The 22,445-nt window shown below is 43.5% G+C and overlaps 1 protein-coding gene across 1 annotated transcript in view; it reads left to right on the top strand.

Moving 5' to 3' along the window:
• Window positions 1–601: 601 nt before the first annotated feature.
• LOC121624765 (glutamate receptor ionotropic, NMDA 2C-like) overlaps window positions 602–22,445 on the top strand; it is a 42,771-nt gene continuing 20,927 nt past the window's right edge. The window contains exons 1-7 of the mRNA XM_041962636.1: window positions 602–958; window positions 1,993–2,091; window positions 13,349–13,414; window positions 14,317–14,505; window positions 15,230–15,570; window positions 16,070–16,184; window positions 21,710–21,921. Coding sequence (XP_041818570.1) covers window positions 602–958; window positions 1,993–2,091; window positions 13,349–13,414; window positions 14,317–14,505; window positions 15,230–15,570; window positions 16,070–16,184; window positions 21,710–21,921 — 1,379 coding nt within the window. The remainder of the gene's footprint in view (window positions 959–1,992; window positions 2,092–13,348; window positions 13,415–14,316; window positions 14,506–15,229; window positions 15,571–16,069; window positions 16,185–21,709; window positions 21,922–22,445) is intronic.

The following is a 22,445-nucleotide window of genomic DNA, read 5'->3' on the forward strand; positions in this document are numbered from 1 at the left end:
AGACGCTACGTACGAGTTTGCAGATTTCGGCAGCAATTAGTGTTGCAGCTTGGTCACTATTTCAGTGGCGAAAGACATCACACCACGTGGCGAGAGGCTGTCTGAAGTACCGTAACGTAATTTAATCCCCGTGATGAGGGTCGAGAACCTGTCTGACAGTTTTGGCATCCTGCTTTCACTGTGTGTGTGTGTGTGTGTGTGTGTGCGCTGAATCAGAGATGTGTAGAGATGGAGAGGTGATTACAGTCATGACACTGGGGGTTGGATTAGGGAGGATTACATGCACGCACACTTGCACACACTGACACACACACACACACACAGACACACACACACACACACAGACACAGACAGCTCTCCTCATGACACAAGAGTCTAAATGAAGGGCTAATACTGTCATACAAAAGGGTCAGAGAGAGAGACAGACCAGGAGAGAGAAATAAGGGATGGATGTGTTCTAACGGATTATGATGAATTATGTCAAAAACATCATAAAAGTAAAGCAGCTTGTGTGTTTGACTGTTGCTCTCTTTCCTCTCGTCCTCCGTTCCTCCATCGACCCCCTTTTCTACCTCTCCTTTCCAGGCAGTAGGCTGCCAACATGGCCATTCCCAGGGGACACCCTCCTCCCTCCCCTTGGCCTCCTCTCTTCCTCCTCCTCCTCTTCCTCCTCCTCCTCATCTCCTCCCCGCTCCCCGTGCAGGCCCGGCCGCTCCTCCTCCACCCGTCCATCAACGTGGCGGTAGTGTTCAGCGGCTCCAGCTACCAGACTGAGGTCAGGGGTCGTCTCAGCGGTGAAAACTTTGTCGACCTGCCCGTGGTGGTCAGCCCAGTGACCGTGCTGGTCAACGACACCAACCCCCGCGACCTTCTGACACACCTCTGTGATACCATGGCAACAGAGAAACTGCACGGCGTTGTGTTCGAGGACGATGTGGGCTCAGGTGCCGGGGCTCAGGTAAAAATGATTTATGCATTTTGGGGTTTCATGATAAAACATCCTCTCCAGAGTCACGGTGTTCAGTCACCCACATCCCTGTTTCCTAAAGCTGCACAAGGCAACATTTTCGTGTAAAAAAGCACCTGTTCTGTCAGCTTAAATCGCAAAGTGGGGCTGCAAAAAAGAAGAACTAATTGAGATGCCGAGCATGTGCTGTCTTTGCTCAAATTAAATCACAGCGTTGGTATGGTTTCACATCGTAAAGGGAAAGGAAATCACTTCAAATGATAAAAGCAAAACATAAAGAGTCTCCTAAACAGTGTTTCTACTGGGGAAAGCGTGCTCCAAGTCCTTTAAATAAATGCTACTCCACAGTAGAATTACTTGTGCGAAATGTTAAATATACTCTTCAAAGTACATTACTTGACGCACTTAACTGATTTCTGAAAGTACACACGTGTGATTGGTTATTAGCTACTAACTGACATTAACTCACATGAGTTAATGTCAGTTATTCATTCAATTAAAACTGTTCTATGCTAAATTGCCTGGTCCACCTGAAAAACATGACTCATTACCATGGGAAAAATGGTAAAACATATCTCATGATGTCCATCAGCAGCTGCAGTTTTCCCAGCTGTGATAGATTTGCAGATCTTTGAATTATCATTTTTGCGAGCATTTTAAAGGTGCCTGGAGGAGTTTTAGTGTAAACAAGTTTACACTCAGTGTTTAGCACCAAAATGCATCGTGCACCGAGGTCGCACAAACATTTCTAAGCCAAACTTTTTAAAAAATGATGGGTGGATTGTTTACATCAGCGTTTTCTCGCTTGCAGTTTTCTTCTTCACTGCCTTTGCCGGCACACTGCCACGCTTCTTGGCACATTATTGCCACCTTTGGCAGGACTGTGTATCGCATCATGCTCATGCGTGTCCATGTAAACAAACAAAACTGCAACATCCTACTCCAACATCCTAAGAGTAAACCCTTGACCCACTCAGGTTGTCACCATGACAATCAACTTTAATCTGAATCTGGTTTGTCTTCAGGTGGCAGAAGTGGCACAGATCCTGGACTTCCTCTCCACTCAGACAGCTCTGCCGATCGTGGGCATCAGTGGCGGCTCCGCAGTCGTCATACCATACAAGGTACTGTCAAAATTACGAGCCGAGCATTTCAGCACTGGCCCCTCGCCACCCTGGAGCTTGAACCAGGGCTAGACTAGTCTGCCTTCCTGCCATGCTGCAGAGATGCACACACAAAAATGCATTTTGAGTCCCAGAGGTGTTGACGTGCAGTTTGTTTGTCACAAACTGCACGAGCAATTAAGGAAGCACCAACAAAAGGTTGTAGTAATAAGATAAACAGCAACCTGTAATGTAAACCCTGTCAGCAGCAGCACCCTCTCTTCACAGCCTCCTGTCTTAGTCAGAACTCTTCCACACTGGCGTCATTCAGCTTAAAACAACTTAAGTAGGTCAGAGCGGTGAAACCTACTTTGGCAAGCAACTCGCTGCATGCAAATATTTGGATATGAGCAGTACAGATGGGTGAATTATCAGCGATGACTGCAGCCATCGACCCTCATCAGCTCCTCTAATCCGTGGCTGGGAAAAGTCTGAGTTGTGGGAAAGGAAACTTTGTGAGGGGAGACAAGTGGCCACGGGCGATCCTCGCCTCAATCAATCATCCCTGCGTACTTGAAGAGCAGCAGGTTTTTCCTGCTATGATTTAGCATGCATCTCATTGATGAATAGAGATGGAGCTCAGTGAGCTGTGTAGTTAGATTGTAAAAAGGAGATTGATGACACCAGACAGATTCTCAATCTATACTTTTTCCTCTACTTATTTGCAAAATGGCTCCATCCCTTCTTCCTCTCACGCTCCGTGCTCGTCTTCCCTCCCTTCCTTTAATTGCTTAACTGCCATCATCAACACCTTGTATTTATAGAACCAACTCTCACACATAGAAACACACATGCAAATGAACACCCTCACATATGAGAGCACATACACGCAGCCAAATGGATGCATTCCTGCGCCGATCCAACCGCGAGAAGCATCCAAACCGAGCCGAAGAGCGTCGCTACGTGTCTGCAAGCGGTGGATGTCACTCCCAGGCAACATTTTGTAAACTATAGCATGTTGTATTTGTCAGCTTCCTGTTAATCAAAAGGTATCTGCAGATGTCACGTCATAGACGGGTATTAAACAGGAGGAGTCGTAGCTGCAGGAGGGTGATTGATTTGCTGTATTTTGATGGCGGAGCCGGAAAGGCAGAATGAGTGAGTAAGAGACGGAGAGAGGAGAGAGATGCTTGGATGAAGCTTGGCTGACAGCTGCCTGAAGGCAGTGTTTTACTGTCTCTCAGAGAAGCCTCCCCACCCCTCTTTCACACGCGAGATAGTCATTTTTGTTTCCACACTTCTTTCATTTCCTTTCCCACAGCTCTTCCTTTTTGTCTTTCTGTCCACTTTTCCCTTCGTTTCTCCACCGCTTCCATACTTCCCTTTAGTCTCTCTCTTCCTACAGTTTCACCATCATTCCCTTCATCAGCGTAACTCCCCGACACATTTGAATCCAGCGCTGTCGCTCTGTTGTGCCCCGGCTGAATCCATTAAGGCTGTGGCCAGAAGCGAGAGGCCCGTGCTCCTCGCTGCTCTCTCTGAGCTCCAGGACCCCATTAAACTGTTAATTAGACCCTTCAGGAGGCTGCAGACCCCCCACAGCTCTTATCATTCACCCCAAAATCCAAACCCTTCACTCCTCTTTTCCTTCTATTTTCTTCTTTTGCAGCCTGCTCCTTGCGTAACCTCTCTCTTCCCTCAACCCATCACTGCTTCACCTTAAATTGGCAAGGAGGTGTTCACATTTACCCCTTGTGTGCTTTTGATGCTTGACTCAGGCAGCTCTTCCACTCTGTAACGCATCTCTGAGCCTCCAACATATTTGGGTCAAAGTTTGTCATGTCGCCAACAGCCGCCGCTCTGTAATTTGCAGAGTCGATCGTATCTGGTTGAGTCTTGGTTATTTAACCTCTCTGCTCGACAGCGGAAAAAGACAAACGTGCAGATGTTTTCCTGTCGTGCTGAGAGACCGTTTGTCTGACGAGCCCAAAGTGCTGAGTGACAGTTCTCTATATAGCACAAAGAGTAAAACACTCTCCTCTGAGGTCTGCCTGTCGAAGGCCTCATTCAGCCCTCCTCCTCGCACTCCCCCTCGGACTCTTTCTCTCTCTTATACCCTCCTTTGTTGTCAGCAAGGAGAGAAAAAAAGCTTGTCAGAGGTGTCTTGCACAATGGGACAGGTGGATTGAATGGAGAAAGACATATGTGCGAGTGCATGATTCTCTTAAGGGATAAAAGAGCTCAATAGTGCTTGATTATCAATAGCCTGATGATGATGAATATCTTTGATGGCGGGTTTAAAAAGAAGCAGCACCCGCCCGGGCCGCCTATTTATGGTTCCTGTCTCAGTGATCTCTCTATGGCGAACAACAAGGAAGGAGGGAATGAGACAAAGATGAAAAGATTGAAGGGAGGAGAGGAAGTGGGTCTTTTGTCAGGCGGCGCACACATCAAGCGAAGGCAAAGGGGAGGAAATGAGAGAGCGCGAAGAACGGCTGAGAAAAGGCATAAAGACTGTTCAATAGGGCCTGTGAGGGGAAGAGAAAAAATATTGCAGCGCGTCTCTCTCAGGAGTTGGAAATCAGAGGTTGAGTGTGTTTTGTATTTGTGTGTGTGTGTGTGTGTGTGTGTGTGTGTGTGTGCACTCGGCTGGCTGTGAGTCATTGCAGTGTGCTGGGTGATCATTAGAGGGTGCTGCATCCAGATGTTGAGTCATGGGAGCAGTAGAGCAGGAGACGAAGGGAGGAGAGGGAGAAAACAAGACGAAACTTTGACGACAGCAACAAAACTTTCATTTATTCAGCACCATGTTCCACTGTCTGATAAATCCCTGTTCCAGTTTTGATGGTAGTGATTGTGGAATGTCGTGATTTTATGTTTTCAGAGACACAGTATGGTCAAAAATATGCCTCTTCTGGGAGGGCTTTTCACAGGATGTTGGAAGATGTCGGTCGCAGTGATCTGCGCCCGTTCAGCCACAGGAGCGTTAATGAGGTCGAGCGCTGATGTTGGGCGATAAGGTCCAGCTCACAATCTGTGTTTCAGTACATCCCAGAGGTGCTGGATGGGGTTGAGGTCAGGGCTCTATGCGGGAAAGTCTAGATCTTCTGCATTGAAGCGGGAAAACCTTCCTCAAACTGTTGCCACAATGTTGGAAACACACTCAAATATCATTGTGTCGCATTAAAATGCCCTTTAATGACATCTAAGTAGGCCAAACTATGTACAAACAGGTATCTGCATACTTATATGTCTATACTTTTCTTATTGTCAACACATCTCATGCAAACACCCACAATGGGCTGATCCTTGTCGGAAATATTAACAGTGCATTACTCATTGTTGTCCAAAACCTATTAAAAACACGTCAGTGAGTCACAGTGTGGCACAGGGTGACATGTTCCTTCATCACAATGAACATGGGCACCGAATCAATCCCACATACAACAACATGCTGCTGGAAACACTCACTACTGCACCAAATATGTATTTAATCCGTCGCTGAAAATAGTCCCCAACAAATGGACTGCTTACTCCTGTCTGAGTGGTACTGGCTAAAAACCACAGTGTCCAGCTGCTTTAGGAAATTATTTTGCCTTTTATTAAAAAAACAAATGTACCTGCAGTATTTGTGAGCGATTTTAAAGATTCACATCTGCAATATCTGCAACATCTGGCTCATTGGACGGTTGCAATGTGGTCTCCTCCAAAAATTATCGAAGGCACATTGGAGGATTTGTGGAAAATTATAGTGCCTTTATTTTACATGGTAATATGCACCCCTTCTCCTCCTTTCACCCTCCTCTCTCCCTTCTATTGGTGATGTAACACGTCCTTGTTTTTGACCAATAGGCTTGCACATTGTTCAAGAACCACCCTCCCACTCAGCTCATTAGTATAACGCAGTAAAGGTGTGCAAGCTACTGCTGACAATGACCCTGAAGGACCCTACTGTATGTTGTAGTCATTTTAAATAAAAGTCTTTGCAGATGCATGAAGACAGATGCTGAAATTTGGAAAGTGCAGCCTGGATGTCTGCGTCAAATTTCATGGCAATTCATCAAATAGTTGTTGAGATATTGGACCAAACTGACATTGCCATCTGTAGAAAATGCAAAACATGAATCCACAGGATGACATTATCATCCACGGTCACCCAAACCATCCAAAAGCAAGGAACGAATAAGTTAAAACCTGCACTCTGACGCAGGCAAACTGTGTAGTCCAGTTAAATGGCTTGATACGAGTGGTGAAGACCATTCAGTGACTGGCCCCAGTGGCTTTATGGTGCTGAGAAAATTCACCCTCCCCCTGCACTTAATGATTCATAAAACCCTTTCAAAACACACTGCTCTGTCTCAAAACTGCATTATCACCACGCTTCAAACACGGCAGACTTTTTGAAAAGGTGACATTTTTGAGATCAACGAAGAACACAATAACTTTAGTAAAACCATTTTACTCTTCGGCACTTCTTAAATAATGAGCGTGTTTTTTTATGGCTGCCCTGAATCATTTTAGGAAAGAACAGATTAATTAACTGCAGATGACAACTCTTTTCTATTATCGTGAGGCACTATTAAATCTCTCCGTTTTTTAGGAAACACATAGTGAGTGTTTGATCACTCCCAAACCAGTTTTCGTTCATTACAAACGTCAGATAATGAGTGATCTTGGTCGCACACGATGATAAAGTCTGGAACAAACAAAGCCGACGGCTTTATGTGTTTGCCCATAAACAGGAGCAAAAATGTCTTGTAAATGTGCACATGATGGATTTTTTGAAGCAAAGAAACTGTTGAGCCGGAGTATTCAACCGTATAACATCATTTATTACAATTTGAAACTGTCAGTAGAAGATTATATTCCAGGAGTTCCAGTCCCAGTCTACGGTCACACTCTGTTTGTGATATTGGACCACAGTGATGCAATGAGCCGGACGCCTCTCATTGGATCACTGTGCGAGTTTCTTTTTTCGGGGTTTGTATCTGTGGCCAGACTGACCCGCTTTCTCCGTTTGTCTTTCTGCACTTCTGGCTCTCTCTTGGCCTCATGGTCCAGAAACTCCATAAACAGGTCATGATCGCTGGGAATGAAAGCGCATTAAAGGCCAGGCTTCCTCCAAGCATCACAGCGTGGCCCAATAATTTCAACGGGGCAGTCAGTCAAACCGCTAATGCTACGGTGTTGAGTCTCAAAACTGAAGTAAACTGTTTGTAGGAGCGTTTGATTATATATCCACGGGGCTGGAAAGGCAGAAAGGTTTCCCTGCACGGTCTGAAATTAATCACTTTAACATTTCTGGCAACACAATGAGGCCACAAAAATATTCACTGGGTGCAATTATCTGTTAAACATGTGACAAATGATTTTACCCACACTGTTAATAGGACCGTCTCTATTTAAAGGGTCAGTTCAACCAAATTGCTGAAAAAACTTTCTACTTCATAAGTTTGGTTTTCAGACATCATGTCTCATGTCATGTGATGTGTATTCAAATTAGGGACATTTTTTGTAGTGCAGCTTAGAAATAAATTGAAGAACAAAATGTAGGGAGATAAAACTTTCAGAAAATATAATTCAAGAATCAAATGATTAAATGCAATGTGTTTTTTTAAACACTCAGAAAATGCTATAGAGTTTGGTTGGGTACTGCATACAGCCCTGGTCATGGTGACATTGCTTATATTGTTAGTGACATTGAATTTATGGGGTTTTTCTTTGTTATTCTAGTAAAATTACCCTTTTAAGTAATGTTATGTAAGTTGCTGATCTTGTGTGTGTGTGTGTGTGTGTGTGTGTGTGTGTGTGTGTGTGTGTGTGTAACTCACATGCGAAGGATCACAGTCCTGTCAGCCATCATATTAAACAGATTAAATCCCTCTATATGTCTTTACAGTGGGTTATCTGTTCAGGGATGATGATTATTATCTTTTATAATAATCTGTATACACTGTATGCCAGGAGACTAGTCATGAGTGTGAGATGGATACTGGAGCTTTAGAGCTAACCCTAACCCTAACCCTAACCCTATTCACATCCTCAACTCCACCGAACTGACATGTCAAAGGCAGTTTACTACTCACAGGGAGTCTGACTCGGCCTGTGAGAACAGTTGTATAACATCTTCTGTGGCTCTGAAGAAACTTTCTAAAGTCTTGGAGAGCTTGTGTTACACCTGTAGCAGAGTTTGAAAGATTGGGGGGTTTACCAGGCAGAGGGGGTCTTTCCAGCTGCATTGTTGAAGGTGAATGTATGAAATGCTGCAGACAGTCATGTCCCTCTCAAGATAAATGTTGTAAACTTTGGTGATCCCCTGTCTTTTCCTCTGGTGCCATCTTCTGGTCCAACACTTTGGTTTATGACTCGGTCCTTGCTAAACCACGTCACATTCTCATCAACCTATTATCATTATTATTATTAAACCTTTATTCAACCAGGTGAGTCCCACTAAGATCACAAAATCTCTATTTCAAGGGGGCCCTGGCCAAGATGGCAGCATTACAGTATTTCAAACAGCATTTATGTGAACATAAAAAACACAAGCACAAAACACACAGTCATCATTCATTAAATTTTAAATAGAGTATCATTTGAGCCCAAAAATTTGTCTCTAGTTTTAATTCAGATATACCCACAAAGATACGTTAGGACCAGTCCTAGGACGGATTTAAAGGCTGTTGAGGGCCACTGAACTATGGTTAGTGAGAGCTTTGCAGCCTTTGACAAACCTCAGAGTGCTGTGATAAACCATATCCAACACTGAGCAAAGGCGAGCATGAACAACAGATCAATATAGTCAAGCAAGGGAGGAACCTGGTCTCAAGCATTTTTCCTGCCAACATAGGGAAAGCAGAATTTGTTTCTAAAATAAAAACCTAGCTTGAGCTTCAGTTTCATTACTACGTTTTTAATTTGAGGTTTGAAATTTAAGCCATCATCAATTAAAATAACTAGATACTGTGACATTAATTCAATCTGACTGCCCTGCAGGGTTACAATGATAGGACAAGAAGTTAATGTCTTCCCAACATTAGAAAACAACATCAGTTCAGTTTGTGCAGCATTCAAGTTTCAGATCAGAAAACCATGATTCTATGATAGCAAAGCAGACTACAAATACTGCAGCGATTAATCAAGTGTGGCTTCACAGCAGTAAATGATAGTATCTTCAGCATAAAAAGCTGTGCACTGGGAACATTTTGAGTCAGTTTGTTAACACAGACAGTAAACGAAAGTGGACCCAAAACCGAACCTTGGGGGACCCCTGACGCGACATGTACTACTGGAGGAAATGCCATCAAATCTGACATATTGTGTCCTTTCAGAGAGGCCATGTAGGGAACTATCCAACTAGAACATGGGCAGATTTCCACCTTTTTTGAATGGGAATGAGGTTTAAGACACTTTTTAAGGGTTTGGCAATAAAATAAGATGCAAGTTATAAAAAGTATGGTTCTAGATTTTTCGGACCTGCAGGTTTTTTTTGATTTCCAGCAAAAGGAGAGCTCACTGAACTTCAGCTGTCAAAGGATCATGCTAACATGTTAACCTAAGAAGGTGAATGTGCTAAGCTGTGCCTACTAATCATAACCATGTTAGCGTGGTCCTTGTGAGCTGCATGTACTGCAGAGAGCTCCACTGTGCCTCTTCACAAAGCCGGTAGCGTTTCAGTTAAAGTAGCAATACAACAGTGTAGTACTACAAAAAATTACTGATACATTACGCCACTTAATTAAAGGTGCCAAAGCCTAATGCAAAGTTAAAATAATCTTGCTGATGCAATAATGCCTTTTGGTGCTGTACAATATTTATATTATTGGATTGTCATATCTGATTCATTAGTGTACAAGCAGTATTCTAGTGTTGTGTCAGGTTTAGATGAAGCTTAATTATTTTATATACTTCTTGGTACTGGCTTTGGATGCAACACCTCAATTTCCAAAGTAGCTATGGCTGTCAGATAATTGTAGTGGGGTAAAAAGTATGTATGTTACCACTATGATACCAGTATGTTTACCACTAATATGTTGCAGAGTAGAAGTATTAAGTAGTAAAATGGTAGAAAATGGTAATGGTAAGCATACGTAAATGTACTTTCCACCACTGGAGATGATGCTATGTGCAAGATGTACAAAAGACGCGTAGAATGACACAAGGTGTGCGTATGTAGATGTATCCATATGTGAGTGAGCATCTGTGAGCGTGACCTGCTTCCTGTTTGACCCGCACCAGTCTTTCCACCGAGGGGAGGTACAGCACAGTAAGTTCTCCCCGTGGGAGGAGAGGAACGCGTGAGCAACCACCATGTCCACTGTCGTCCTGTCACATTACCATACGCTCCTGCAGTAGGACTGCTAATTACGTCTGCGTGTGACAGCCACACTGCCAAGGTGGTGAGAACAAGACGGCTGGGAGGTGGAGGACGAGGGGGGTGAACGCTCTCTTCTCATGTGAGTGCATGAGTGTGAGAGGTAGACACAGAAAGGGGGGTAATTTTGTTGTAATTCTTGCTTGACTTCACCGTGGAGGGAAAAGTGGACGTCTTTCATCGCATTTGCGCCTGGGTGTGTTTGATTTTTCACAATTTAAAATGCTGCTAATTGGATCGTGATGAAACACTTATTGGCCCAAAGTTAGGGAGACCTCACCACTCCTCCATCGTATCCGATGAAGTGGGACACTATAGCTAACCAGGACTGTCAATCCAGACACATTTTTTATTCATTCAGCGACAGCCTGACATGGTTGTGTACTGCTATTTTTATAGCTATTTTGGTGCGCAGCCCAGTCAGTGGTCTGTTGGAGTTGCAGCCTCCAGAGGTGAGTCTCAAACAAGCTGAGACATAGATGAAACTGGTAGAATTTGAGTGAAGGGGAGTGTAGCTGTGATACTCCTGTAGTATTCCTCGGGCTGCACAGCCCTCTGGGGCTTCGCAGAGCCTCTGAACTGTGGGAGAGGAAAGAACAACAGGAAGGAGAGATGACAGTTGGTCACCTCTGAGACGAGAACAGACTGAGAAGATGTGAGACCTGGTCCCAAACGGCACTTGACAGTTTAACACTATCTGCTCTCTCTCTTCTCTACCTACCTCACTCTCTCATGCGTGACCTCTCTATCTGCAGACATGTGTGTCGCTGTATTTTGATTATTATATTTCCTCCCTGACTCCCTGTCTCCACTTAGTGTCGGATGCTTCTGTGCAGTGTGCAGATTCAGAAAAACAAAGAAACCTCATATATAGATATTTCCCTCATCTTCGCCTTCTTGCACCAGCTTGCCTGTCCGTTATCGAATCAAATTCAGAATATTACAACTTGTGTGAAAGTCTGGCCTGGTCTTGCAGCTGCTTACATCACAGGTCTGGTTTTTTCCCTACAGCACCTTTAGGCTCCTTAGATCTTCCATCCGAGCTCTGTTATTACACAGTCCCACCAATAAGGCAGGGATGGAGCGTCCAGCCTACTGAACAGTTTCAGTGGAATCTGTAAAAATGTTTGTCAGGTTTTGCTGTTCGTTGACACCAGGACGCAGCCAATGCTTTTTGCATGTTTTGCACATTTACATATACAGTAGACATGTGCACATGTAGCGTACTTGTGTATCTGCCATTTGGCATGGCTTCGGTAAGGCCAAAGATTGGCCAGATCTGTAGGTGTAAACTAGCATAAATTGGCCGACATGTTAAAGTTTTTTAGACAAAAGTTTTCTTTCAACAGCGATTAATTGACTGAATTTCAACAGGTTGTTAGGACCTGTTTCACATTGACATACATCCAAATTTGACCCAGTTTTGTCAAAGATGTCTTGACAGTGCTTGACCTGCAAATCATCAAGTCATTGCTTGGTATGTACCTGCTACTCTTGGCACAAATATGTCTTATTAGTTGATGATTTCTGCTCTTTGTATCCGTATCCAGTCCCTCTTCGACTCCCTGGTCCGCCTCCTCTCATCCTCAGCCTACTTTACTTGAATGTTATTTGAAGGACATGGGTTCAGCGGGCTCCAACAACGTCCATCTAATCTGTCAACACACACAAACACACAGCGAGATGGGATGCAAATGTATGCTAAAGCACACAGAAACATACAGCATTGGACCACCCCTTCTTGACAGAAAGGGAGCAGCAGGACTGAGCGTTTGCAGTTTGGAGACACCCGGGACACCAGATTGAGGCTGAATATGGACAATCAAAGCTATCTTTAAATGTGAGCGGCGATAAAGGTGCAAACTGTAATAAAAATATTTATGGTAACTGTTCTTGTACAATACATCACTCCGAATGTGCATGCTTATTGCTGTAGGGTGCGAGTGTCTATTTAATAGCTGTGTGTTATAGCCATCATTCCCAAACCAAGATTTAAGCCTTTATATGCTCTGTGAAAAAAACGAAGAAACCGTAATGCCGTGCATTTTGACATATTATAAACTTTCCAATGATGATTTAAGGACATTGATGGAAAACATTTTTTGCAAGTGCAATAAAGCCGATTCAAGTGCTGTTGTCCAAGCATTGCTCATTTAAAATTAAGTCCTTTATTTTGTCCACATTTGTCATTACTCATCAACTTAATTGGTTTTGCGAGGCCGTTCCACTGCTGCGTATGTGGCTATGCTTTTATTGCACAAGAGGACAAATTATTAAAGTGTGTTGGCCCAGTTGTAGCAAAGTTTCATCCAAATTTAAATGTTCTGCAGCAGTAATAATGTTAAAGGTGCTGCTAAAATGAGGAGCAGCAGACGGGTTGCTTCTGTTGTTCAGGGTTCATTGACTGATTTATTCAAGATATCTTACTTGAGTCCTCCCACAGTCCAAAAACATGCTGAGGTTAACTGATGACTCTAAATTGTCTGTAGTTGTGAATGAGAAGGTGTGCTTGGTTGTCTGTCTCTATGTGTAGCCCTGTGATAGGCTGGCGACCTGTCCAGGGTGTCCCCTGCTTTCGCCCGAGACGGCTGGGATAGGCTCCAGCCCCCCCGTGACCCTGCAGAGGATTAAGTGGTGTATAGATAATCGATGGATGGATCTTACTTGAGTCCATGAAACCCATTCAGAACTCGTGATGCATTTTCTGAAGGAAATTGTTGGGCAAAAAGACAGTTCAGCAGCCTAGTGACAAGAAAAACCTGTACCTCAAATTCCTGTGACAGCAAACATCCACCCTCCTGAGGCGTCTTTGAGCGAAACCAGCTCCAGAGATACTGTTGCGTCATTCACCCCATGAATGATTTTCCTCACCTGAATCCTTAAATAAGACTTTCTCACTCTCTACAGGCGGACGGGTCCTCCTTTTTACAGATGGGGGCGTCTCTGGAGCAGCAGATAGTCTGCATGTTTAAGGTACAACAATATATTTCAGTGTTACAGAAAAGGACATTAAAACCTCATTTAGACAGTATTTAGGGGAAGAAAAGAGGTTGTTGTCATGCCGAATGTTTACAGGGTCAAGGCTGACAACTGTAACCTCTCAGGCTGATTAACACCATGTGGGGACATCCTGACGATCAGTGGGGGAATCCCTGATCTTAAGCCCTGGCCTGATTTCTGCAAATACAATCTGTATTCATGATAGACTGCACAAATTCTCAGGAGATCAGAGGGCTTGATGTCACTGTCGTTTTACGAGACGACGGGATAATCTCAGTTAAATCTGTGATAACTTTGCCTCATAATCTAATTGGAGCATTTCCACAACTGAGAGACATTCATTGTGAACCAGAGGTATATTTGTGATGAAATGCGCTTTTCAAAACCAGTTTTGAAAGGTTTTTTCCTGTCATTATGGTCCTGATTTGGTCAATCCCAAGCAAGAATCTTAAAGAAATTAATACCACATTCTTGCCTGTATGATAGCTGGCAGCCAGTTAATTTAGCTTAGCATTAAGAGTGGAAACAGGCAGAAATAGCAATGGCTCTATTCATTGCAGGTAACAGGTAACAAAATCTTCCTGCCAACACTTCTAAAGCTGAATAATTCACACATTATTCCTTGTTTGTTTAAAAAACAGAACCAGACTTGACCAATGCTAGCGGTTTCCTCTTGTTTCTGGTCTTTATGCTATGCTAAACTGACCGGCTGGTGGCTCCAGCTACACATTTACCATACAGACATGATAGAATTGATCTTCTCATCATCAGTCCTTCACAGTCTTGTATTTGCACTGATTCATTATTAGCACATCTTATAACCTCATTAGCATGGCTATTCCTATTTCATTTCTTTATTTCTGTCTCTGTTTCAGCTCATGGAGGAGTACGACTGGGGCGAGTTCGCTGTGATCACCAGCCTGCTGCCGGGCTACGACACCTTTGTGGACATAGTTCAGTCCTACACAGACACCTCCTATTTCCTGTGGAATCTACAGGATGTCTTGTCTCTGGAAATGTCTGTTGGGTCCAGTGACGTGAAGACCAAACGCATGCTGCAGCAGGTACAATGAGACACATGAATCCCGGTCTGGGTTGCACCAGCAACTCTTAAACCCATCGCGAAATTAGCAAGCTAGCAGTGCAGTAGTGCTTTACTTAATTGGGTTGCACCATTTACACTTTAATTGGTAGCCAGCATACAACAGTACTGCTGTCCAATCAGAAGCGACCAACTAGCATCACAAATGTGACATCATTAGCCAGCATCGCTGCCAAAAATAACTGTTTCAGGGACTGTTTTAAAGCTAATAGCACAGGTTAAGGTTATGCTAACTTCATTTAACATTACTAACATACAGTGTACTTTTTGAAATGTAATTTAAAATCTTTCACTTTATTTTTAAAAACGCATTTTGTTTTAGTGTCAGGTCAGATATGTCGACCATATTCCACACTTCTTTCACTCTTCAATCTAAAAGGGTAACATGTTAGCATGTAGCAGCTGTAGCAGTTTAATTCAATTACAGTTGCTATGCAGCAGTTTCGCTGGTAGTTACTGGGTGTAAATATTTATTAACTACTAATAAAACTACTTAGTGTGATATCTTGTAGTTGTGTTGCTTTGATTTGGTGAAGCTAGCAAAAACTTAACAGGTGGGCTCTAATCTGAAGTGAGGAACAGCCGGTGCCACCGGTTACTGATGACCCACAGTAGTGCTGAGTGTTCAGGCTTTCTTCTCTCTGCTCTGAGAGTTTCCACAGACAGACTCCTTTTTCTGTCTGCAGTTGGATTCTCGGGTCCTGTTGGCATATTGCTCCTACGAAGAGGCGCAGTACCTGTTCCGTAACGCGGCCGAGGTGGGTCTGCTGGGGCCGGGCTACATCTGGATCCTCCCCAGCCTGGCCGTGGGCAACCCCGACAGCCCTCCGCCTGACAGCTTCCCCATCGGCGTTATTGGAGTGATTACGGACCAGTGGGGGAAGAGCTTGCGGCAGAGGGTGAGGGAGGGTGTCGCCATTGTAGCGAAAGGTGCCGAGAGCTTCAAGAAGCAGCATGGTTTTATTCCGGAGGGACACGGTGACTGCAACAAACCGGCTAAACACTCAGACAACAACACTCTGTTCAGGTGAGGCATGATTTTGTCAGCCTAAACACGATTTTAATTAACTGTTCCAAGCAGTTTCTATTAGAGTGATAGCTACTGATGCACAGACAGAAGAACACAACTTCAGCTTCCATGCTTTTCACGTGACTTCATCAGCACACATTTACACATGAAGTTTGAGTAATATGCGCCTCTTTTGCATATGGTATGAAATGCAAATTAACCTGGATTAATCACTCACAGCGCAGTCTGTCATGGACGTATACCTTAACAGACAGAGGAATCACTCAGCAGGAACACCCTGCCCTCCACCAATCAGCTGCCTCTCTCATCCACTAATGAGCTACTTCTAGTCTCCCACGTTAGCCCTCCCAGGGGAGCTTTAGGTTTAATTAGGAGTTGATCATCGTGTGTGTTTATCTGTATAAATGAATATGCAAATTATTGTGTGATGCAGAATCAACGTCCTCGATTGCACACCATACACTTTCTTATGACTTTATGTTCCTGTTGGTTGCAGGCACATGCTGAATGTGACATGGGAGAGGAAAGATCTGTCATTCAACAACCAAGGCTTCCTCTCCAACCCTTCCATGGTCATTGTCACTCTGGACCGAGAGAGACTCTGGGACAAGGTACTGGCCACCAAAACACAAAAATGCTCCCGACTTTGTAGACCAGTGACTGTATTTTTTGCACCACTGAACTCTCAAATGTCCATTCATCTTTGTAATGAGGGATTTATGCACTGCAACCCTACTGTACGATCCCGCTCTGTGTAATTGTGGATGGACTGTTCTTGCTGACAGTCTGATCACATCCTCAGTCACCTGAGGAAGAGTTGCTCTTTTTCTTACATATCACACTAATGCATGAGCATCACAGATATTAATTTGTGCAGTCAAACCTAATTTCCAGCCCTGTTTACTGGTGCGTTTCCCATAGATCTAAATGCAGATGTCACTTTAGTCACTTTCCTACTGACGCCGGTCAGTCGAGTAGTCTTTTTCTTTTCTCTTATTCTGTTGCTGTGTTGATGCAAAATCAGAATCAGCTGGGTCTGCTCAGGGTTTCTATACATTGCACCTGTGTGCAAGCATCTGCTTTGGCATGTTTCTGCACTCATTTATTCAGGTTTTTTGGGTCAACTGGCCAAAAAAGCCTTCACTTCAAGTGCAGTAGTGACATGGTCTGCTGCTGTGCATATCAGCCCCTCCATTATGATTCATAAAGTTCCTCAACCAAATGTACATATAAGGACATCAACAGCTGTAAAGTAGCTGTCAGCCAGCATTAGTTCACCACACGTCACACGCCCATACAGACAAACTCTTTACACCTCCCCACTGATAAAACACTCCCCAAAACAATCATAACACTCAACTAGTGAGGAACTGCTGAAAACATCTACACTGACTCACGCTTTGTCTTGGCATGAGAACATGATGACAAAAAGATCAGTAAATTGTCTGAAACTGCCTACAGCACCCCCCCCTGTTGCCATGGAGCATGTTAGCAGTGGGCTACAGCTTGAGCCCTGTCTTTTTAGCTTATTTTTGTTTACATTTTGGCAAGTCGTACCTGTGGATGTACTAACTACTTACTTACTTTGACACAAAAGAAATCTTAAAATTTATGATGATTCTGGAGTGAACTTTTTTCGATGATATCTAAACACACATATGGACTTTAACTGCAACGGACAGCAGAGATAATGACATTCTCGGAAAGTGTAAGTCACATTTAAACTAAAAATATGTGTGTGAGTTATGACTCTGAGAGGGAGGACATTTTTTGGTGCAGATAACAGCAATCTAAGGGTTTTAAGGTGTCTTAAGAGCCTCTGCTGGTCCACCTGAGCTGACTTCATTGCTGACTGGGCCAAATCCTCCAATAAGTAACTTTCTTTTTGTTTTTTGGAACACCAGCATGCACCGGTCTGTATCTTTACCTCACGTCTCTCCGCCCTCACACCTCACACAAAACCTCTGACCTGCAGATATAAACTGGCTGAATGCAACACGTTTATGCCTGTTCCACCGGAGACGTCAAGGCACATTTTGGAAAAAACAGGAAAGAAAGGCTGGTTGAGGCATAGTGGATTCATTAAAAATCTCAACTCTCACAATTGATCACAAAATAACTCCTAGCATACTTAACCAGAAGGAGATATTTGAAAGAACAACTTCAGGCGTAATTTCAAATCAATGATGTTGTGTGTCTGTTTCCTGTTGAAGCCGTATCCTCTTACTCTCATTTCATTGTCACCATGCCCTGCAATTTTCTTGAGTATTTTCTCTCCCTTTTACACACGCACACACTTTTCAAAGCCCGAGGGTGTATTGAAAAAGTGCGGCTAAACAGAGAGACCTGAATGTAATCTCACAGCTACAGTTGAACTCATTTATTTCTACCCTGGAAAGACCAACCTACTTTATCAATGTCACCTCCTGGCCGGCGTGTACGTATGCGTGTGTGTACGAACATGGGCCTGTAATTGTGCTGAAGTGGATTTTGGTTTGTATGTGTGTTTAGGTCTTACAGTCGCACTTGTGCAGCCAACCGCCTCACACTCATGCATCCATACATTCAGTCCTCATGATCAGGCGCGGTGTAGATGTTCTGCTGTTCTTCACACACACAATCTGCAACAAGAAACCACTTAAAACTCGATTGCATCTAGATTCTGTGACTCATTATGACCTGATCTCTCACTTCGAGCTCTTCCCCCTCCACTTCCTGTCATGTAGCTCATCTGGAATAATGACAGGTTGTGTACTTGCTCTTTTCAAGTCTTTGTCCTGCATTGTGACACCTTGACAGTTTAACATGATGTTGTTCCTCCTCACCGTTTGAAGGGTGCTGCTGGGTGACATTTTGGGCAGGAAAGTCCCCGTTATCTCCGAATTCTTCTTCTCTTCTCTCCTTGACTCCACCTGCAGATCAACAAAAAGAACAAAAATGCTTTTAAAGGCTTAAAGCTGCCATAATCAATATTTTTATGCATGCACAATCTGAAAGAAGTTATTCATAGTGAAGAACCCACAGAGAATTATCACCTGACTGTGCAGTTCTAAGCTTTACAGAGAGACTTTACTGTTTGGTTCATTCCTACAACTCTCATCAATCTCGTACCAGCAGGAGCAAGCAGCAAAAAAGCTCTAATAAACTGTCTGTACACGACCTGCCCAGCACCACACAGCACACAGGCAAAGTTATCGACTAGCTGGTGAACATAGTGGGGCGTTATGAGCTAAAGAGCCAGATGTTTGTGTCAGGAGGTGGTGGAGACCAAAAACAGAGCTAAAAGAAGAGTTGATATTGGACTTTAATTCACCAGGAGGCCAGAAACACGCCTCCAAATAAGTGCTCATGTTACTCCATTCTTGCTTCAGGTGTAACTACACTGGTTTACGGTGAAACAAGTGAATGTTCTCACACATGAAAAGTGTGACTACAGTTAATTGTAGAAGAAAAATAAGTGTGATGTGATTCTATTTTCATTAATAATAGAAATTTGAACAAAGCAAAGATTTGGCTTCATGTGGCTAATTGACCTTTGCTGGAAAAGATTTTTGCAAAGTGAAAACACATCACATTTTTGGGTGGCCAAAAACCAGCTAACCTACATTTTTATTGAAATGGTGCCAAAAGTCTCAGCAGGGATCAAAAGTTGTGTCCGAGGCTTTTATAATGAAAGAAATCCTGGCAGCTGATCAGGCGTGTGACTCTGGTTGCTGTGCTGCGCTGCCATGTGGAAAAGGTTGAGCCAGGTTCAACTTTCTGACCCGACAACCCCGAGTTTGTTTTTGTCTTTTTTGCCAGACCCTTATATTATAGCTATACATATTCAAGCAAACCACATAAGAGCAAGGGCGAGATCTAGTCCAAGCTTGGGAGTTTGTCCCTTTTGGAGAAAATGAATAGCATGTTCAATGTTGCAGGTACAAGTGCTTGGAGATGTTTCTTTTCTCCTTTCACAAATGACACATTAGTGCTCGCAAAGGTTGTTGAGATGTGATTTGAAAGGGAGAGTGGAGTGCAGTGGACGACCCGGGTGTAGGGTTTCAGCCTGATTGGAGGTAGGAAGGAGCAGCTCCCCTCTCTGCGATGTAGACCAGCACAAGTGCATGTGGGCAGCAGCAAGGAGCCACTGTTGGGAGATCTACCTGGGAAATATATATTAAAAGAAAACAAATATGAATTTGAGTAAATCAAGCTTTTGGTTATAAATCTTTTGATTTCAAACGTTTGTATATTTTCAGGTAGTGTGCAACATTAGTTTGAATTGGCACATCTGAAAAGAATACACTTAATAAACATTTTTAATCTGATTTCTCACATGAAGCATGGGAAAAATTCCAAGATCCTCATACTGTATTTTAACCCAGTGTCTAATAATCAATAACAGGCACCTTCCCAACTGTGTAGCCAGCGTTAGAATGACAGGTGGATGACAGAGCACCTGCTTCAGGTGCTCCGTGAGAGGAGAAGACACATGAAAATCCCATAAAAAACAGATTGAAATGACTGATCTTCACAACTGGCATCTCTGTGATTCTCTTCCGCAGATGGTGCAGAGAAACAAATCACCGTCTCGCGCGTCGTACTGTACCTTCATGCAGATTTGTAAATCATCCATGTATGATGAAGGCAGAGCGCTGGTGAGAGTGAGCAGAGGAGCAAATCAGGAGTTGGTATGAGAAAGGGGTCTCATTAAAGACGTGAGGGAGCGAGTTTCACATGCAGTAAGTCAGTGCCGGCTGAGCTCAGCATGGCTCATTAGGTCGGGTTGATGTGACAAACAGTCCTGGATCTCACTGAGCTCCGACATCGACGGGATTGTTCGTTGTGTGGTGTGACATTACAGCAATTCTGATCCGAAGTGGCTCCTTCTGACATTAAAACACTCAATCCGCCTGCGACAGTATATCATCGTCTGTCAGCGCATCTGCCGGTTCTGGTCAGCTCAGGAAGCTTTATTAGCACAAAGCATTTTTGCATTATTAAAGCAGTTATGCTAACGTAGGAAATATTCTAAATGCACGCAGACATAAAATCAAAGTTAATAAATAATAGTAATCACATGAACAGCTCCCATTTATGAGCACTGACATTTCAATTTGTTTATTCGGTTGAAAAAAGAAAATTAATAATTGAACAATCAGTCAACAAAATGAACACAGATTGAAGGCAACACATGCTGTGATGTATTATTAATGTGATGCAGTGGGTTTGCTCTTTTAGTTTCTGGCTTTTTTTTGTCTCACTCAAAGACTTTTAAGTCTCCTTAATGTATGCATTAGTGAACCCGCTCTTCTTTCATCTTCTAGTCCTCTTTGTCCAGGTCAGCACATGCTAATTTTCCTTTATAAAATAATAATAAAATTAAAAAAAGTCATCCTGTGAAGTTGGGAAAGACATGACAGGTGAAGAGAGAAGAGGCTGACATGCAGAGAAGATCACGGCTGACATTCACACACACATGGTGGAAGGTGGAAGAAGAATAAAGTAAAATTCGTGATTCCACAGTGTAAAAATACTCTGTTACAAGTAAAAAGTAAAAGTCGGGACGCTGTGTGAAACAGAATGTAATAACTTGCTAATCCTACTTGACATATACTCAAATCAAAAGAGTACAAAGACAGAATTTTTAATGTTTGACCTCATCAGCTTCATTGATTTTTGTAAATATCTGCTTATTCTGAATTTGATGCAGCAACTTGTTTCAAACAAACAGGAAACAGGGAGCAACAAAAGACTGGGAAAGATGTGGAACGCTCCAAAAACACCTGTTTGGAGGTTGATTTGTAACAGGTAATAGTATCATGAAGGGTATGAAAGGAGCATCCTGGAAAGGCTCAGTCGTTCACAAGCGATGATGGAGCGAGGTTCAACACTTTGTGATCACATGATTGGATAAAGGAGATTAATACATGGGCTCAGGAACACTTGAATGCATGCATAAAACCGCAATGAATAAAGCCGTGAATGATTGCATTCTGCTGCCTCTCAAATGTAAGTGTAAAGTGCCATTAGATGGAAATACTCAAGAAAAGTAAGGAAGTACCTCAAAGTTCTCGACTAAAGGTACTTTGCTATATTCCACTGCTGCACACATGTGAATGACATCAGTTTGCCTCTCACCCTCACGCTCCAGGTGGGCACGTATGCTCGAGGGATCCTTCAGGTTCGCTACCCGGTCTGGCCTCGATATGGCAGCTACCTGGAGCAAGTGTCCGATGACCGTCACCTGACCGTGGCCACGCTGGAGGAGCATCCCTTCGTCATGGTGGAGAACGTGGACCCGGGCACCGGCACGTGTGTCCGCAACACGGTGCCCTGTAGGCGCCAGTCCAATCGCACAGAGAGGTACGCACGGCGACGCAAACGCACCTACAGCTGGTTACATCTGCACAGATGTGAAGATTGAAGCATGGAGGCTGATTGGGCTGGGTATTGATCTCCAATACCTGTTTGGTACAGACTGTTGTGTCTCACTGTACAATGTCAGGCCGCTGATCGATGACCAAAGATTTCACCATGTTTTTTCACAATAACCAAAAATCGCACAGGGGCATTTAGTCACTTGAACTCTTAAACGTTGAGCTTTACAGTTTATGTTTGACTTCAGCGGACAAAACAGCCTAAACTCAAGGTCCAGTTACACCAGAAGCTCCAGAACAAGCGAGTAAGTGGACTTTGAGTTACTGTTGTTCTGTTGGCTGCTGTTTCTAAGACGAATGAACTGTCAGACTCGATGGATTAATCTCTGATCAGAGAGTTCCTGATTTGAATAAACATTTTTTTTTACCGATTTTAGACAGTTTTGCTGTTGCAAAGTTGTTTGGCTGCCTGTCTTCAGGCAACATTTAACATTTGCAAACATTGGCTTC

Source organism: Chelmon rostratus, chromosome 21 (assembly GCF_017976325.1).
Source record: "Chelmon rostratus isolate fCheRos1 chromosome 21, fCheRos1.pri, whole genome shotgun sequence".
NCBI lineage: Eukaryota > Metazoa > Chordata > Actinopteri > Chaetodontiformes > Chaetodontidae > Chelmon > Chelmon rostratus.